Source organism: Cetorhinus maximus, chromosome 15 (genome assembly GCF_964194155.1).
Source record: "Cetorhinus maximus chromosome 15, sCetMax3.hap1.1, whole genome shotgun sequence".
In the NCBI taxonomy this organism is placed as follows: Eukaryota; Metazoa; Chordata; class Chondrichthyes; order Lamniformes; family Cetorhinidae; genus Cetorhinus; species Cetorhinus maximus.
In genome coordinates this window covers 19,759,206-19,779,269 of record NC_135893.1, presented here as the reverse complement: position 1 = coordinate 19,779,269, position 20,064 = coordinate 19,759,206, and the positions used below count along the sequence as shown (strand labels likewise).

Here is a 20,064-nt window from a genome sequence, read left to right as displayed (position 1 = left end):
CGGCCCTTCGGCAGAACTGAAGCATAGTTAGGAGAAAGGAGAAACCACTGTCCAGTGACCACTGGGTTAGAGGGAGGGGAAACCAGGGTTCCTGATCATTGTCCAGTGACCACTGGGTTAGAGGGAGGGGAAACCAAGGTTCCTGATCACTGTCCAGTGACCACTGGGTTAGAGAGGGAGAGAGGAAACCAAACAGGGTTCCTGATCACTGTCCAGTGACCACTGGGTTAGAGGGAGGGGAAACCAGGGCTCCTGATTATTGTCCAGTGACCACTGAGTTAGACAGAGGGGAAACCAGGGCCCCTGATCACTGCCCAGTGACCACTGGGTTAGAGGGAGTTTACATCTGCTCACTGGTCTGCAGTGATTAGGAGCAGGATTCCTGACCGATTTCTCTCCTCTCTCTAACCCAGTGGTCACTAGACAGTGATCAGGAGCAGGAAGCCTGGCTGATTTCCCCTCTCTCTAACCCAGGGTCACTGGACAATAGGGTCAGGGAGTCTGTCCGACTTTCTCATTAGTCCAGGGATCATTGGACAGCAATCGGGAGCAGGAACCCTGGCTGATTTCCACTCGCTCTAACATATGGATCACCGGACAACGACCAGGAGCAGGAAAACTAGCTGGTTTTGCTTCCCTCTGATCCGGGGATTACTGGATAGTGACGGGAGCAACAACACTTGACTGAACGGAGGATTAGGACTCTTCCGACATGTGTGCAGAGTGTGCCGTTCAGTCTGTGTACGTGATTGGGAGCAGTAACGGAATGAGCCTAGGAAGAGAGGCTGGTCTGTTTAAAGTGACGCGTCGCCCTATGAGAAGGCGATGCTGTATCTCTGGGCCCAGTTTAAGTTCTGACAAGGAAAGTGGGAAGAAAGGACTGAGGGAGTGAATGCAGAAGCAAGGGCGGAGGCTGCCATGGATTGCACTCCAAGAGTTTGTTCGCTGTTTCTGGTCCTGCCGATCCTGACGCTGATTTTATTGTCCCAATTTTCTGATTGTAGAAGTGAAATTCGGAAAAATCCGGTCCCGAAAGGTAATCCACGACTTTGGGGAGGGATAGAAGGAAACACTCGGGGGGTGTGGAGTAGAAGGGTGAGACGAGGAGGTGATAGAGGAAGGGGAGAGTGGAGGAGGAAGGGAGAGTGTAGGGGAGAGGATGGGGAAAGGGGGAGAGGGTAGGGGAGATGGGGACAGGAGGGGGTAGGGGATAGGAGGGGGTAGGGGACAGGAGAGGGTAGGGGAGAGGGGTGTGGGGGGTAGGGGAGGAGGGTAGTGGAGGAGAGGGTATGGGAGAAGGAGTGGTGAGGAAGGGAGGGGGAGAAGGAAAGGGCGGAGAGGGGTAAGGAGGAGGGAGAAGGAGAGTAGGGGAGGGGAGATAGAGGAGGGGTAGGGGAGGAGAGGTAGAGGGGGGTAGGGGAGGAGGGGGTGGAGGAGGAGGGGGTAGGGGAGGAGAGGTGGAGGGGGTAGAGGAGGAGGGGGTGGAGGGGGTAGGGGAGGAGGGTAGTGGAGGAGAGGGTATGGGAGAAGGTGGTGAGGAAGGGAGGGGGAGAAGGGGTAAGGGGGAGAGGGGAGGAGAGGGGTAAGGGAGGAGAGGAGTAGGGGAGGAGAGATAGAGGAGGGGTAGGGGACGAGAGGTGGAGGGGGTAGGGGAGGAGAGGTGAAGGGGGTAGGGATGGAGGGGGTAGGGGAGGAGGGGGTGGAAGAGGAGGAGGGGTTAGGGGAGGAGGAGCAGGTAGATGAGGGGGATGGGAGAGGTGAGAAGGATGGAGGGGAGCCTCCGGGGGTGTGGTTAAAGGGGAGAGAGCGGGAGAAAAGTAAATGGGAGAATCCAAGAGGAGGGGGTAAAGGGGAGAGACTTGGGGGCCACATGGATTAAATGCCAGAGGAGGGGATGCAAAAAAAGCCAATAAATGGAGACAGAAGTGACTCGGTTCGTTAGAAAATAAACTGGGGTCTGCAGCAACTAAGGCGATGGCGGGGTAGCGGCGGCGGTGAGGGTGAATCTGTAGGGTTCAGCGCCGGAATGTTTATCTACCCTGAATTTATATTACATCTGCTGCTTGGTTTACAGATTTTTCGGGGGGATGGGTGGAGATGCTGACGTGGAAGGGCTGGGGGAGGGGAGCGGAGGGGAGCAGTTTCCCAAAAGGCAGAGAGAGTGGAATGGGAGGGACCGAGTTGTAATAGAGTCGGTGTTCAGCGTAGAAAGCTGCGATCAGTGTCTGTCTTTACCCTGAGGTTGTAGGTCCGGGATGCCCACCACCGATTTCCTTCCAACTCGCCGAGACTCTGACTCCTGATGTTCCTGCAGCTAGTGGGATGTTTCCAGACCCGAACCCCGACAAGTCCAATTTTACTCAAGTCTCCCACTCTGTGACGGGATGTGATATTTGGGGGCACATTCATTAAAACTCTGCTTCTGCATATAATTTAAAAATGACATCTCCCCATCACCAGCTGATTAACCCGAGATCTGGAGGTCATTTGCCCCAAACCCTGAACCACACCCTCGTTCCAGCAATTCTAATTTTTAATGTATAATAGGAGAAGGAATGTTGTTTGAGATGGAGGGAGACCTTGAGAACAAGGTTGGACAAAGAGTCAGTGTCACCGGGCTGCTGGGGGGGGTGGGGGGTTGGATTAATTGAGAGACTGTTAATTTTTACATAATATCCGCTATTTTCATTTGATGGGAGGTTAGGATGACAGGCTGAGCAATCTCTGACTGTTGCCCTGCAGATTCCCATTCCTGCACCAAGTCTACTTCTGTGGTTCTAATGGTCCAAGGCTGGCCAATCTTGCCAAGAGTCGTGCAGAGTGGTTGCTTTTTCTATCGAAACAATTACTCAGCAAATGCTCGTGGCGAGAATTCTGGAGTGGGCCACGTTACTGGAGCCAGTGCCACTGAGCCAGCCTTGCTTAGATGATTTTGGAAGTAATTGGATTTAACAAATTGATCATTTTAAAAGAGTTGAGGTAGGTTTTATCATGATAATAGCTCTTTGTGGTTGTGGGCTCCAGTATTAGATACTATACAGTACTCTACTATATAATCTTTAGAGTGATCGACCTAAACAGAGCTGGTGTATTTGGTGACCACTTTGGTGTCTTCGGAGATGGCATATTTGGCCAATTCCCCTGGCAGTATGAGGCAGATGGCGCTCTGGATCTCTCTGGCCGAGATGGTGTGGTGTTTGTTGTATTGAATGAGGTGTGAGGCCTCAGAGGCGATGCACTCAAAAATGTCGACAATGAAGGAATTCATAACACTCATGGCCTTGGACGAGATCCTGGTGAAAGGTTGGAGCTGGGTCAGTACCCTGTATACGTAAGTGGAATAGGTCTGCTTGCGAGATTTCCTCCACTTCTTGGGCAGCTTCTTGGTGACTTTAGTCAGCGACTGCTTCAACGCCTTGCGTGACACACCGCTCTTAACCGCAGCCGCCACTTCAGGCATTCCACTCAACCTGGACTAACTCAAGTCTGGGATCATCTGACCTGGGGGTTGAAGGTCAGATAGCACATGTTGGAGCCTGTCTTGAGTTCAGACATTGCAGATGTGTTCATGTTAGGAAAATGTGTTTATCAATAAAATTAGCTCAGCTACAATGTCGGTGGCCTGTGTGTATCATTAAAAAAAGAAACAAGATGTGGTGTCAGAAGTAAAAAAAACGCGACAATGGAGGTCCTGAAACCGCCGGCAGAGCTTAGTTTGGAGAGCAATCTCACGGAAAACTGGAGGAGGTTCCAGCAGCGATTCGAGCTGTACCTCACAGCGATGGACAGTGATAAAAGAGACCCTCAGGTATAGTCTTCTCTCTTTCTTCACGTAGCGTGGGAAGAAGCCCTAGAAGTCTATAACACATTCACATTTGAAAGTGATGAGAAATGAAATGACTTGAAAGAAATGGCAAAATTTGAAGCCTACTGCAGCCCTAAGAAAAACATCATGTATGAAAGATACTGATTTTTTTTATGTCCACACAAGGCAGTGACAATATTAGTCAGTAAGTAAATGAGCTGAGGAAACAAACTAAACTGTGTGAATTTGGAGGGCTTGCAGAATCACTCATCCGAGATAGAATACTTTGCGGGATTGCAAATGACTCTCTGAGAAAATGGCTTTTGAGAGAAGGTGATCTCATGCTGGAGGAAGCAATAAATATCTGCAGGGCGGCAGAGACAACCAAATGCCAGATTAAACAGATGACAGAAGATGATAAGCCACACACAGTCAAGCAGTTAGATGCAGTTAAACAGAAACAGCCTTGGGAAAGAACAAATTGTCAGCCTGAAGTTAAAAAGAACAAAACTGTTATTAAAACATTTAAGCGCAGCCGATACGGAACAGAGCATTTACCACGTAGTTGTCCAGCCTACAGAAAGCAGTGTAAGAACTGTGATAAACTAAATCATTTTGCTAAGATGTATAAATCGAAGAAAGTGCACACGATTGCAGATGATAACACAGACATTGAAACTGAACTTTACATTGGTGCAATAACAACAAATTCTAAAGAAGACGAATGGAAGGTTGATTTAAAAATTGCCAACCTGATGATGAATTTCAAGCTTGACACAGATGCACAAGCAAATGTCATTCCCATAAGCCTGTATCGTAAGATAAGCAAAGAAAAACAGCTAACTAAAACAAAAATGAAGCTGTCTACTTATACAGGTGAAAAAACTGCTGTAGAAGGCAAGTGCACACCTAAAGTGAACTACAAAAAACAGTCTCGAGCATTTCCATTCATAGTGGTGAAAACTGATGCAAAACCCATTCTTGGAATCAAAGCTTGTGAAAATCTGAAGCTAATCAAGAGACTAATGACTGTCATCACTGATGACATCCTGAGCAAGTGTAAAGATGTGTTCCAGGGAATTGGCTGCCAAAAGGAGAACACATTATTGCGATTGACGAAACTTGACACAAAAAATGCACATGCCCAGGAAAATACCATTAATGTTGAGGGATGGACTGAAAGCAGAGTTGGACAGAATGGAGAAACTTCACATCATCAAGAAAATTGAAGAACTGACAAAGTGGGTTAATCCAATTCTAATTGTAGAAAATTCAGATGTGAACCTGTGAGTCTGTCTGGATCCTAGAGACCTAAACCAGGCAGTACAAAGAGAGTATTACCAGCTGCCCACAGTAGAAGAGCTCACATGTAAGCTAGCTGATGCTAAATACTATTCAGTCTTGGATGCGAGTTCAGGCTTCTGGCAGGTCAAGCTGGATGAACACAGATGCTATCTCTGTACTTTCAACACACAACATGGGCGATACAGGTTTTTACGCTTACCTTTTGGTATTAATACAGTTCCGGAGGTGTTCCACAGAACAGTGAAGCAGCTGTTTGAAGGGTTAGAGGGTGTGGAAACCTATATCGATGATGTGCTGGTCTGGGAGCCTCACGAAAAGAACACAACCACAGACTGAGGCAGGTGTTGGCCAGAGCTAGAGAAAGGAACCTGAAGTTGAAGAAGGAAAAGTGCAAATTATGTCTTCATGAAATCAAATACTTGGGATATGTGCTAACAAGTAAGGGACTGAACCCAGACCAGAGCAAAATCGAAACAGTCATGAACATGCCACCCCCAGAATGTAAGAAAGACTTGGAGAGGTTTTTGGGAATGGTGACCTATCTTGGAAATTCATTCCAAACATGTCAGACCTGCCAGCACCTCTTAGAGAACTTCTACAACATGATGTGGAATGGCACTGGGAACAAAGTCACCAGGAAGCTTTGATCAGTCTGAAGAGAACACTGACCCAGGCACCAGTGTTAAAGTATTACGATGTCAGTCAGCCGGTCAAGATCTCAGTGGATGCTTCAAAGACTGGCCTGGGAGCTGTTCTTTTGCAAATGAGGCACCAGTGGCATATGCTTCAAAGGCGATGACTGAAACACAGCAGCAGTATGACCAAATAGAGAAAGAAATGCTAGCAATTGTGTTTCACCTAGAACGCTTCCACCAGTTTGTCTATGGCACAGATGTGGAGGTAGAGTCTGATCATAAGCCTTTGGAAGCTATACTTAAAAAGCTCCTGAACTGTGCACCACCAAGAATCCAAAGATTACTAATGCGTCTGCAGAAGTACTGGGTCAGAGTTAAATACAAACTAGACAAGGAAATGTACATCACAGACACTCTGTCACATGCAAAGCTACCCATCACGGAGGAATGGGATAAAGAAACGAAAGCACAGGTTCACATGTTGACAAAGAACTTACCTGTGGCTGTAACCAAACTGGATGGGATCAGGGAAGTGAGCAAGAATGATGCCACCCTGAGAAAACTGCAGCAGATTGTGAAAACTGGCTGACTCACACATCGGAGTGGAGCCCCTTCTGCTGTACAAGAGTACTGGAACTTTGCGGGGAACTTCATGTAGCAAAAAGAATACTTTTCAAGGAAGAGAAGATCATAATTCCTGCAACACTCAGAAAAGAAATGCTGCAGCGCATACATGAAAGTCACCTCAACATAGAAATATGCAGGAGAAGAACTTGAGATGTAATGTATTGGCCTGGAATGGGAGCACAAATCGGATGAATGTGTGTGCAGTGTGCCAAAAGTACAATAAGTCACAACAAAACAAACCACATCAACCTTACAGTGTTCCAGAGAGGCCCTGGCAGAAAATTGGAGTGGACCTGTTCACATTTGACAACAGTGAGTACCTACTAGCAGTAGATTATTACTCAAAGTCTTTTGAGTCTGTGCTGCTGAGAAATGAAAGTAAGAGCATCATTTATAATCAATCATTTATAACCAATTTTTGCTTGTCACGGCATACCTGAAGTGCTCATCTCAGATAACAATCTACAACTCTCAGGCACTGAGTTTCACAAATTTGCACAGGACTGGGAGTTTTGCCACACTACGTCAAATCCCAAATATCCACAATCCAATGGAATGGTGGAACATACCGTGCAGACCTTAAAACAACTGTTCAAGAAAGCAAAAGCAAAGCAAAGGAAGAGAACTCTACCTGACTCTGCTGGATTTCAGGAATATTCCATTGGAGGGCATTGGATCATCTCCAGCACAGCTCCTGATGGGGAAAAGACTAAGAACAAAGCTTCCAACTGTGCTCCAACTGTCATTCCCACAGCCAGTGAGCTACAGCATGCAGGACCTGCTCAAACTGAGACAGCAGAAGCAGAAAAAGCACTTTAGTCGATGCGCCCAACCTCTGCCTGACCTGAATGTGGGAGTGACAGTGGGGAATTCAGCATGAAGGGATCTGGAATCCTGCTGTTGTCACAGGAATCACAGGTGAACCAAGGTTTTACATAGTACAGACTCCAAACGGATAACAGTACAGGAGAAATTTGGAATTCTTGCGGAAAAGAAATGAAACGTAACCCTGCTCTGACCAGAAAGTGTAGCTGAAGGTCAAAAACCAGAATGCACCAGTGAAACAACAGATAACCAGACAAAGCCTGAGAGCCCTGAAAACTATCCAAGTTGCAATAGTGACACAAAGCTGGAGAAGGCCCCATGTCCTTCAAAATCACCTCTGTCACCATTCAGAATGTCTAGTGGAAGAATTGTAAAAAAAAAACAGATGAGTAAAAGACAAAGCAGACTGATCAAAACAGAGTGAGACTTTGTGTACTTGAGTTGTATAAAAGTCTTTTTTTTAAAAAAAGGAAATGTCAAGATAATAGTTGATTGTGGTTGTGGACTCCAGTATTATTTACTATATGGTGCTCTGTACTATATATGGGTCACCTGCAAATATGTGTTCATGTTAGGAAAATGTGTTATCAATAAAGTTAGCTCAGCTACAATGTCAACGGCCTGTGTGTATCATTAAATAAAGAAACAAGAAAAAAGACAAGCTCAGTGGGATGTTGGGTCTGAATGAATGGATTCCTAGTATATGAGCTCATGCTACACTAGGCTGGACTTTGAGGAGAGGTGGGTCTGACTGGGAGACAACCTCAAGTCACCGCAGAGAAAGTCACTGGGCGTGGGCCCTGATCTCTCCTCATGAATATGCTTGGGGATCTTCATTGCTTTCAGACTTTTCCTGCAGAAACCAACATCACAGCCAACTGAGTATAAATGTTAAGTCTAATGTACATAAAAAATGTAAATACAAGAGACGCCTGTTTGTCTGAACAAATACAAACTCCTTCAACAGGTCTGCTCACCAGTCTCGCACTGCAATCTCTCCCAAATCAGTCTCTACATGTATAATTTCCGTTTAAGGGAACACTGGGCTCAGCAACAGCTCAGTGGGTAAGCACCCTGACCTCTGAGGAGGAAAATTGTGGGTTCAAGATCCATCCCAGCAAATGAATCTTGTAATCCAGGTTGACACACCTCAGTGCAGTACTGAGGGATTGCTGTACTGTCAGAGCTGCCATGTTTCAGATGAGATGTGAAACTGAGGCTACTGTATTCTCAGGTGGATGTTAAAGATCCTATGGCACTATTTGAAGAAAAGCAAATGAGTTGTCTCCAGTGTCCTGGCAAATATTTATCCCTCAACCAACATCAGAACAGGTTACCTGGTCATTATCAAATTGCTGTTTGAGACTTTGCTGTGCACAGTTTGGTTGCCATGTTTCCTATATGATAACAGTGACTACACTTCAAAAGATTACTTAATTGGCTGTCACCTGCTTTGTAATACTTTGAGGTTGTGAAAGGCACTATAGAAATGCGAGTTTTCTTTTCCTGTGAGTTACAGTGGGGAGGGTGTGGGTTGTGAGTTGGTGTTTGTGGGTTAGAGTGGGAGGGGGTATGGGTTATGAATTGATGACTGTAGGTTGCAGAGGGGAGGGCGTGGATTTTTTTTGTTATTCATTCATGGGATGTGGGCATCGCTGGCTAGGCCAGCATTTATTGCCCATCCTTAATTTCCCTTGAGAAGGCAGTGGTGTACTGCCTTCTTGAACCGCTGTAGTCCATGTGGTGTAGGTACACCCACAGTGCTGGTTGGGAGAGAATTCCAGGATTTTGACCCAGTGACAGTGAAGGAACGGTGATATATTTCCAAGTCAGGATGGTGAGTGACTTGGAAGGGAACTTCCAGGTGGTGGTGTTTCCGTGTGTCTGCTGCCCTTGTCCTTCTAGATGGTAGCAGTCGTGGGTTTGGAAGGAACTGTCTAAGGAGCCTTGGTGAGTTCCTGCAGTGCATCTTGTAAATGGCACACATTGCTGCCACTGTGCGTTGGTGGTGGAGGGAGTGAATGTTTGTGGATGGAGTGCCAATCAAGCGGGCTGCTTTGTCCTGGATGGTGTCAACCTTCTTGAGTGTTGTTGGAGCTGCACTCATCCAGGCAAGTCGAGAGTATTCCATCACACTTCTAAATTGTGCCTTGTAGATGGTGAACAGGCTTTGGGGAGACGAGGTGAGTTGCTCGCCACAGGATTCTGACCTTCTGACCTGCTCTTGTAGTTACAGTATTTATATGGCTAGTCCAGTTCAGTTTCTGGTCAATGGTAACCTCCAGAATGTTGATAGTGGGGATTCAGTGATGGTAATGCCATTGAATGTCAAGGGCCAATGATTAGATTCTCTCCTGTTGGAGATGATGATAGCCTGGCACTTGTGTGGTGCGAAGGTTACTTGCCACTTGTCAGCCCAAGCCTAGATATTGTCCTGGTCTTGCTGCATTTAGAAATGGACTGCTTCAGTATCTGAGGAGTCAGGAATGGTGCTGAACATCGTGCAATCATCAGCGAACATCCCCACTTATGACCTTATGATGGAAAGAAGGTGAAGATAGTTGGGCCAAGGACACTACCCTGAAGAACTCCTGCAGTGATGTCCTGGAGTTGAGATGATTGACATCCAACAACCACAGCCATCATCATTTGTGCTAAGTTTGACTCCAACCAGCGGAGAGTTTTCCCCCCGATTTCCATTGACTCCAGTTTTGCTAGGGCTCCTTGATGCCACACTCAGTCAAATGCTGCCTTGATGTCAAGGGCAGTCACTCTCACCTCACCTCTGAAGTTTAGCTCTTTTGTCCATGTTTGAACCATGGCTGTAATGAGGTCAGGACCTGAGTGACCCTGGCAAACCCAAACTGGTCAGTGAGCAGGTTATTGCTAAGCCAGTGCCACTCGACAGCACTGTTGATGACCCCTTCCATCATTTTACTAATGATCGAGAATATACTGATGAGGCAGTAATTGGCCAGGTTGGATTTGTCCTGCTTTTTGTGTACAGGACATAAATGGGCAATTTTCCACATTGCCAGTGTTGTAACTGTACTGGAACAGCTTGGTTAGGGGCACGGCAAGTTCTGGAGCACAAGTCTTCATTATTATTGCTGGATCATTGTCAGGGCCCATAGCCTTTGCTGTATCCAGTGCCTTCAGCCATTTCTTGATATCATGTGGAGCGAATCGAATTGGCTGAAGACTGGCATCTGTGATGCTGGGGACCTCCGGAGGAGGCCAAGATGGATCATCCACTTGGCACTTCTGGCTGAAGATTGTCACAAATGCTTCAGCCTTATTTTTTGCACTGACACACTGGGCTCCCCTATCACTGAGGGTGGGGATGTTTGTGGAGCCTCCTCCTCTGGTGAGTTGTTTAATTGTCCATCACCATTCATGACTGGATGTGGCAGGACTTCAGAGCTTAGATCTGATCCGTTGGTTGTGGAATCACTTAGCTCTGTCTATCGCTTGCTGCTTATGCTGTTTTGGCATGCAAGTAGTCCTGTGTTATAGCTTCACCAGATTGAAACCCCATTTTTAGGTATGCTTGATGCTGCTCCTGGCATGCCCTCCTGCAATCTTCATTGAACCCAAGTTCATCCCCCGGCTTGATGGTAATGGTAAAGTGGGGGATATGCCGGGCCAGGAGGTTACAGATTGTGGTTGAGTACAATTCTGTTGCTGCTGAAGGCCCACAGTGCCTCATGGATGACCAGTCTTGAGTTGATAGATATTTTCGAAATCTATCCCATTCATCATGGTGGTAGTGCCACACAACAGCTCTCCCAATTTTGGCACAAGCCCCCAGATGTTAGTAAGGAGGATTTTGCAGGGTCATCTGAGAGTTTGCCATTGTCGTTTCTGGTGCCAAGGCTGATGCTGGGTGATCCATCCGGTTTCATTCCTTATCCAATTTTCTGTAGCGGATTGATACAACTGAGTGGCTTGCTAGGCCATTTCAGAGGGCAGTTAAGAGTCAATCACACTGCTGTGGGTCTGGATAAAATGTAGGCCAGACATGGTAAGGACAGCAGATTTCCTTCCCTAGAGGGCATTAGTGAACCAGATGGGTTTATGTAACAATCAGCAATGGTTTCACGGTCATCATTAGACTTTTAATTCCAGATTTTTATTGAATTTAAATTTCACCATCTGCCCTGGGTGTATGGATTGCTAGTCCAGTGACAATACCACAATGCCACTGCCTCCCTGAGTTTGTGTCTGTGGGTTACAGTGGGGGGTGAGGGGGTGGGTGGTGTGGGCTGTGAGCTGGTGTCTGTGGGTGACAGAGGTGAGGTTGTGGGGAGGGTGTGGGTTGTGAGTTGGTGTTTGGATTACAGTGGGGAAGGTGTGGGATGTCAGTCAGTATGTGTGGATTACAGTGGGGAAAGTGTGGGCTGCGAATTGGTATCTGTGGATTACAATGGGGAAGGTGTGGGATGTCAGTCAGTATGTGTGGATTACAATGGGGAAAGTGTGGGATGTCAGTCAGTATGTGTGGATTACAGTGGGGAAGGTGTGGGATGTCAGTCAGTATGTGTGGATTACAGTGGGGAAGGTGTGGGATGTCAGTCAGTATGTGTGGATTACAGTGGGGAAGGTGTGGGCTGTGAATTGGTGTCCGTCTGTTACAAACTCACCTTTTTCTTGTTTTCTGCAGAAAATCTCTTGGTTTTCACTGTCGCCACAAAAGAGACAGACGGTTTCAAGCGATTCATGAGATCTGCAAACTTCTTCAATTACACAGTTAAGGTGACATGATTTGTAACCAATTATTCATCAACGAACACTAACAGCCAATGAGAACAGATAAGCAACTGATGTCAGCGGTCAACTCAGCTGGTTAATAATGCAAAATGTTTCTCTGTCAAATTTACACCTGCTTGGCTAACTTAGGGTGTTATTTCTTTTAGCATAACAGTGTTATTTGTATAAAGTTTCTAATCAGATGGTCAATGTTTTGACAACAAAAGGCTGTTGCCAACCCAGCCGCTCACTCAGTTTTTAAGGTTCTGATTGGCTAGTTTACTCTCTTTGAATGTCCTTGGATATGAGGTTGGGAAAGGGATATTTTCAAGACTATCACATCAATGTTGGATAAACCCTGGCTCTGAACACAGGATCTGTTAGCTTCAGCTGGCTGAGGGGTGTGCAAAATGCTGGGAGCAGGGATTTAATTTTTACAGGGCAATAATGTGTGTTGCCAATAAGGAAATCTCAGCTAGGCTATTAAGAAACTACAGGCACACTGAGGAATCGCTAGCTAATTTATCATCTTATGTGTTGAACACAGGCCACATCTCTATTGGAGCAAAATACAATACTTCAAAACTCAATCCTTACATCCTCTGCCCTCCAACCATGGATCACGAATAAAAGAAAGCTCAGACACCCGACTGCCTTGACAGACGATATATAAGAGGCCTAACAAAAACAGAGTCAGAATACTTTAGCTGACCGCTGCTCAGCACTGAATCCCTGCTCCTAATAAGCAGGATAGATCATTCGTGGGCCTGGCATTTGAAGGCAATTTAATCTTTGCCTTGTCCCAGCTCTGGACAGGTACAGTCTGGTAGTGTGGGGTTCTCCCAGCACAGGGTGGGGCTATAACTGTTGAAGTTGTTCCTCTTTGTGTTTCTAGGTATTGGGTCTGGGTGACGAGTGGACAGGTGGAGATGTGACAAAAACCTCAGGGGGCGGCCAGAAAGTACGGATTCTCAAGCAAGCCCTGAAATCGTATGCCACCGAAAAGGAACTGGTTATCCTGTTTGTGGACAGGTACAGTCTGGTAGTGTGGGGTTCTCCCAGTGCAGGGTGGGGCTATGAGGTTCTCCCAACACAGGGTGGAGTTGCAAGGTTCTCCCAACATAGGATAAGATCCTTCTGTCCTCCCAAGTGTGTAAAAGATCCCAGAGTACTATTCTGAAGAAGAGCATTAAAGTCCACCAGTGTCCTGGTCCATATTTATCCTTCAACCAACATCACTAGAACAAATTATCTGCTTATCATCACATTGTTGTTTGTGGGATCTTGCTGTGTGCAAATTTGTTGCCATGTTTCCTACATTACAACAGTGACTGCACTTCAAAACCAGTTAGAGACACCCTGAGGTATTGAAAGGTGCTATATAAATGCACTTCTTCCTTTCTTTCACTGCCCAATCTTGTAATGTTTTGCAGCTACGATGTGATATTTGCTTCAGGGCCTGAAGAATTACTGAAGAAGTTTCATCAGGCAAAGCACAAATTGGTCTTTGGTGCTGAGGCCTTTATTTGGCCCAGTCGCCACCTTGAAATCCAGTACCCTCATGTCCGTGAAGGCAAACGATTCCTCAATTCTGGAGGTGAGTTTCAGTGTTTGTGCTATACAAAATTCAGCCCCTTGAGTGTAACAGCATGGTGTAAGGTTTGATTTGCATCTCTATGTAAAGCAGCTTGTGTTTAACGCCATGAATGTGCCTCCATAAAACAACTTGTGTACATACTCGAGTTTCTATGTTTGAATGAGCTTATGTATGTTTTGTGTGTGTGTATATATATATATATATATATATATATAAAATATGTATATATATAAAATGTGTGTGTGTACAGGTGTCTGCATTCATGTGTATCTGTCTTTAAGTGCGTGTTCACATGGTTGTATCCGTGCATATTTAAAGCAGCTCTGTGCAACTTTGTTCCAATCCCTCTATAATATTTGCTGGAGGTAGGATCAGGATTACAGTGCAAGGGAATGGTGCAACTTCAAAAATCTTTTGGGAAATTTCAGGATTTATTGGCTTTGCTCCGAATGTTTACCAGCTTGTGGAACCCTGGGAACTACAGGACAAAGATGATGATCAACTCTTCTACACAAAAACATATCTGGATCCGGAGAAGAGGGTAAGGAACAGGAGGAAATGCTGAAAGTGTTGTAATGGTGTTGATCACAGAACATGTCTGTTAAGGAAGTCTTCAAAATCTTCTGTATGTTAAGACAGCAAGTCTTTATTAACTACTTGTAACTAAATACAATAAAGGGTACAGGCAAGGAGCTATCTCCATGTCTAAGTCTTAACATGTCTCTGGCCAACACCTCACTGACCCTAGCTCTGGGTCATGTGCCTTTTCACATCACTATGTAGGTGGTACTGTACTCGGTCCCACATTAATCCTGTATATACCAGAACCTTATACTACACATCCCCCCAAGTTTTTACCCCAAGGATATGGAGTTACATGAGTTTACTTCAAGTCTTACATTATTATAAGTCTTCTGCATTTACCTTATTTATTGTTACAGCCTTAATGCTATTCCAACATTATTGCTATTACAGCATTAGCATTAACAACATTCTCACTACCCCATCTCCCTTCAAGTCCTTGAAGTTAGAGGTTCAGGTGGTCTGGAGGACTTATAACCCTTCCATACCTTGTTCGCCATTCTGTCGGGAGAGTGGCAGGCTCTGTTGTTCTGGTTCTTGTCGTTGGCTTGGATGTTGGACTGGCATTTGGGTATGCTTTCAATCTTTTCTTCCATTGCTTAATGTTGACCCACACCTGGTTAGTTTGGCTGTTGCATTGATCCATGGTTGCTATTACTCTCGATCATTTCTTGTGGGGTGGACTAACATGGTATTTGTCTCCTTGGCACTGCTTTTTCTTCTTCTTTCTCTGAGTAGACCATCTTAAAGTCCTCTGAGGCTGAGGAAGAGCATTCCTGTGGTGAGAAGGTGGTTTAGTGGTACGCTCACCTGTGTTTTGTTGTTGATGTTGAGAGACTTGTACCAGGTTCCAGCATCCCTTGTGGTTGTGGCACACTGGCTGGAAGTTGCAGTATGTGCACAGTGGTTGCTGTGTCAACCAGCCATACCATCATCGTAGTTGGAAGTAGAGGCTTCTCAGACTGCTGATCATTCTATGGTATCACTTCCACCGGAGGTGCGATGGTAATTTCATGGGCAGTAAGTTGGTCTGACCATTGGGGGCTTTCTGGAACCTGGAATGATAATGAACAAAGTTGCTCCGCAAAGAGAAAAAAGAGATTGATGGTGGAATACGAGTCTGAATACTTTAGAGCTTGAGTACTCAGGACTGCGCTGTTCTGGCTGGATAACGACAGTGGTAGTCTCGACATCCTCCGCTGTCTGGAGGAGATCCAGGGTGACCTAGGCACTCCTGCTCAAGAGAGAGAAAGGCTGGTTACGGATGATGTACATCAGCTCATAGCTGCCCCATGTTGTATTCTCTCCACTGATCAGCTTTTTCTTGGCAGAGTATAATTCCTCTGTGCTACCTTTCAAGCCCACATTCTGTAATTGCGCTTCTTCCAATTGTTTTTGAAAGACCTCACACTCTTTAGTGAGAACTTCTACCATCACTTGCCATTATTAGTTCTTGATTTTCATCTCTTCATGTACCTCTTTTTGAATGTAATGTTTTTCCAAGGTTCCTTCCAAATGCGCAACTGTTTCCTTCAGTGCTGTAGCCTCTTTTTTGTACCTCTCTGCTTCCTTCTGGAAAAGTGTACATTCCTGAGCCATCTCTGAAAACTGGTTCATCAGTTCTTTCAGAGTGGCAATAAATTCATTTTGTTTCACTTTGTAATCTTCCCAAGGGACAAACTTGGACCTGAGGCATCCTTGTAGCATATGAAGGTCCTTCAGCAGGTTTTCCTTTTCATTGTGAAGCTCAAGTACTTCATCTTGAGGTTTCATGTATTGTACCAGAGTCTCATTGAGTTTGTTCTGCTGTTTTGCCATTCTCCTGTTCAAGGTATTCTTTATTCTGTCATGTTGCTGAAGGGTAATGGACTGCTTTTGAGTCTGATCCTGAAGGACAATTAGCTGCTCTTTCTTCTTCAGCTCTTCTCTTCCCACTTTGCATATCAGGGTATAGCTTTGTCATTGCTGATAGCTCCAGTGCAGCTTTTCTGAAGTAGCATTCAACGTCTTTTTCAACTCCTCGTGTATTTCCAGGGGCACGTATTGGTTCGCCAAAGAATCTTTCAAAGCAATGAGCTCTGTGAGTGCCTTCCTTGTTTACTGTCATGCCTGGCTGTATTTCAGGTTGAGTTCTTCCAACTAAGCTTTAAGACAAACATTCTTTGATTGTACTTCTGCTTTTTCTTGATCTGCCTGCTGCAGGGCTTTTTCCTTGTTGCCCACTACTAGTTGCCAGTACAATTCTGGAAATGTATCCACATCTTCAAAAAGGATATCATTTAGAACTTCAGCCTCAGGTTCCCCATAAAGATATATTACTGGAGCTTCTGGAGAGTTCTGTGCCTCTCTGGTGCCCTTGTATGGTTTGTTTGGATGCTGTTATTTGCCTTTTCTTTGCTTTGTTGGGAATTTTTTATGCCTGTTTTTAGCTCTGAGCTCCCCTCAGCTTGAAGATTAAAATATTCATCAAAGGCTGTTAATAGTCCTTCAAGGCTCGTTATGGATTCATCAATGCCTTGCACCAGAACAACATGATTAGCAATATCATCAAACCAGGAATAAAAGGCAATAATCTGGTCTTCCTCTGATTTTATTTTTTCTGGGACCTGATGTACTCAAGTAACATGAGATGTTGCTTCTCAAGAATGCCAAATATCCTGTTGGATTTGGCCCTGGGGTTGGTCCAAACCGATGTGGTAAGTTGGATTTTTGATCCATGGTGATTTCATATTTCCCCTGCAGCCACTGCCTTACATGTTGTTGCCCATTTAAGAACAACTGCACAGTTACCACTTTTCTTCTTCCTGCTTATCAACAATTACGGCTTTGAAATGTCATTACCCTTTTGAGAATGACTGTGAAGGAACCGTTTTTTTTCTTCATAATGGCTCCGCAGCTGCCGTTTTTTTTCTTGGATCTTACCACACTTTGTCGGGTTCAGCGGGTTCCCGCTGTGATCGTAGGCTGTTCTTAAGCTTATCAACTGTTTAACTTAAAAGAAAACAGTTAAGCTAATAGTGTTTGCCAGTAATTTGCTCCTCTGAGCTTTGGGGATCGATTTCAAGAAGATTTTTGCTCTCCCTTCTGTTTATCTTAAACATTTTTTTCACTGGAGCTTGTTTCACCTCCTTGGATTTCAAGATGGCATCACCGGTCATTTCAGAGGTGAAGGGGAGTTCCCGCACTTGCCAGCTTTGGCGGGCTTTGCAAAATGGTGGCAATGCGCTCTGGCTGAATTTTTAAAAAAATAACGGCTGCATGGGTCAGCTGTCTGGCGACTTGATTCATTCAGCAATGTAGTGTTGTGAGTAACGAGGCATTTAAATTAACCCCTGGCTCACTGTTTAAGGATCTGGACAGTTGCAAGCTGAGTAAGGTAATTATTACAAGTTTTTCTCTCTTTTTCCTTTCAACTTGGAGGACACATGTTGAGGCTCAGAGTCAGGGATTGAGTTTTTTTTATTCATTCATTGGATGTGGGCATTGCTGGCTAGGCCAGCATTTATTAACCGTCCCTAATTCAGAGGGCAGCTAAGAGTCAACCACATTGCTGTGGATCTGGAGTCACATGTAGGCCAGACCAGGTAAGGACAGCTGATTTCCTTCCCTAAAGGACATTAATGAACTAGGTGGGTTTTTACAACAATTGACAATGGTTTCATGGTCATCATATAGATTTTTTATTGAATTCAAATTTCACCATCTGTTGTGGTGGGATTTGAACCCAGGTCCCCAGAGCATTACCCTGGGTCTCTGGAATACCAGTGCAGTGACAATACCACTATGCCACCATCTCCCCAGGTTTCATTCAAATGACACTTCTGGCTAAATTAGTAAAAGGGGCTTCTCAGGACTGGCTGCAGCTTAGAAATTAAAATGACTTAGCTCACCCTTGCAGGCTATGGACTCTGCGTGCTGAACCCGAACTTCGAAGGGAGATTCCATGGAGCCTTCTGCTACAGTTAGACTTCTGCCTTTAGCTTCCAGGCACTTCTGTCTGGAGCTATTTCTGGCAAATTTTCTCTGCATCTGTAGCTTCAGTTGGGAGCTTCTTTCAGTTCAGGATCCATTGAAGATTTTCTTTTTCTTAATTTTTCAGTATTCCTGTGAGGTTGAAAGTTTTTTGATCCACAGCTGCCACCATGTTGTAATGATGTTGGTTACTCTGTTAAATAATCTCAACGTATTCTGTATGTTAACAGCAAGTCTTTATTGACTACTTATAACTATATACAGATATATAGTAAAGGGTACAGGCAAGGAGCTATCTCTGTGTCTAAGTTTTAACACGTCTCTGGCCAACACCACACTGACCCTAGCTCTGGGTCATGTGCCACCTTATATCACAGTGTGGGCGGTACTGTACCCAGTCCCTTATACTACAGAAAGAGTGTAGAATTCAGTGCATAATAGTGGAACATTGCAGTAAGGTTACAGTCAGTAATATTATAACAGTAACTCTATGTTCATTCATGCACTGAGATCTTCCTGTTCATGTTTGCCATATTTCAACTTTTTCTCCAGGCGAGTTTGAATATTACCCTGGACCACAGGTGCCGGATATTCCAGAATTTGAATGGAGCGCTGGGTAGGTAAGGGTTGGGATCCTGCTCCAGGTCACTGTGTCTTCAGGGTTTGCTGAATCACAATCAAGAGTCACACAAGAAGGCTTCCAGTTAATGAACCCAAATAAACAAGCAAAGGGTCATAGCCATGAAAAAATAGCCCCCATGTTTGTACAATTATCATCTCACCTAACATTCAAGACCAGTTCCATAGGACAGTGACCCTTGGCCAGTAAATGTCACCAGGAGTGTGCTCAAGTAGTGACCTCTCACCAGTAAATGTCATTGTGGCTGCCTGAGATGCTAGAAGAAAAATTCATTGTGTTGGCCAAGTTACCAATCTGGGCAGAGCTGTCCTGGTGCCAGTTACTGAAGGTCAGGCTACAGCAGTTAATGGAATTTGGCTGCCTATATGCTGGCTGCTAATGAAGGCTGAGATTGCAACAGTCACTGAGCATACTCTCTCCCCTCAGCATATGGAGAGCTAAATACAGAAAACACTGGAGACAAATAGTCAGAGGTTTTCTCCCCATAGACAATCACTGATTTCTGAGTGTTTGAGAACTTTGTTTTATTTTAGATTTCTTGCATCTACAGTTTTGTACATTTTGTTTTAACCTTTAGGTGGTGGCTTTCATGACTTAGCTTCAAGGGAAGTAAATAGAATTTATGGATTAAGAGTGAAAGTGTCTTCCATAGCAAATGGATTTAGTTGTGTACAGACATTCTCTCATTTGCTGGTCTCTCTCTGATTGGCAGATGAAGTGGTTCTGAAATTTGAGGATAATCAAGTAAGGGCACGAAACATGGCATATAATTCGCTGCCAGTCATCATCCATGGAAATGGCCCCACAAAGGTAGGTATGGCACTGCGGTCATGATGTAAAGTTCATTACAGAGCAAGAAGGCCATTCAGCCCATCTAGTGAGATTCTAACATTCCACAATATGGCATCCAATTGATTCTTAAATGGTTTGCTCTCTTTCTATTAATGATTTATATCTCCTGTCTCACACTGTTTAAGATGGAGACAAAGTTAGCATTCAGGTTGATGAAAGGTCTGAATTGATCTGAAATGTTAACTTTGCATCTGTCTCCAAAAATGCTACCAGACCTGCTAGGCATTTCCAATGTTTTCTGTTTGTATTAAAGATTTCCAGCATCCACATTATTTTGCTTTTTTATTATTATTTAAGGTGGGGACAGGGCTACCAAAGGCTGAATGAGATAATTACAGGAGATGAAACTGAAATGGGAAGGATACTGGACAAACAGTTTGCTTCAGTTTTCTACCAGAAAGTCAAGAAGAATATTACAGCAGTTAAGATAGAAAGAAAGGTGATACCAGACAAATTTAAGGAGAAAAAGGGCCTG

The 20,064-nt window shown here is 44.8% G+C and overlaps 1 protein-coding gene across 3 annotated transcripts in view; it reads left to right on the top strand.

Moving 5' to 3' along the window:
* Positions 1–781: 781 nt before the first annotated feature.
* plod1a (procollagen-lysine, 2-oxoglutarate 5-dioxygenase 1a) overlaps positions 782–20,064 on the top strand; it is a 38,001-nt gene continuing 18,718 nt past the window's right edge. For all 3 annotated transcript variants that reach the window (XM_078558030.1, XM_078558029.1, XM_078558028.1), the window contains exons 1-7: positions 782–1,036; positions 11,861–11,952; positions 12,842–12,978; positions 13,380–13,543; positions 13,972–14,084; positions 18,650–18,713; positions 19,450–19,547. In XM_078558030.1, the coding sequence (XP_078414156.1) occupies positions 919–1,036; positions 11,861–11,952; positions 12,842–12,978; positions 13,380–13,543; positions 13,972–14,084; positions 18,650–18,713; positions 19,450–19,547 (786 nt within the window). In that variant the 5' untranslated portion in view covers positions 782–918. The remainder of the gene's footprint in view (positions 1,037–11,860; positions 11,953–12,841; positions 12,979–13,379; positions 13,544–13,971; positions 14,085–18,649; positions 18,714–19,449; positions 19,548–20,064) is intronic.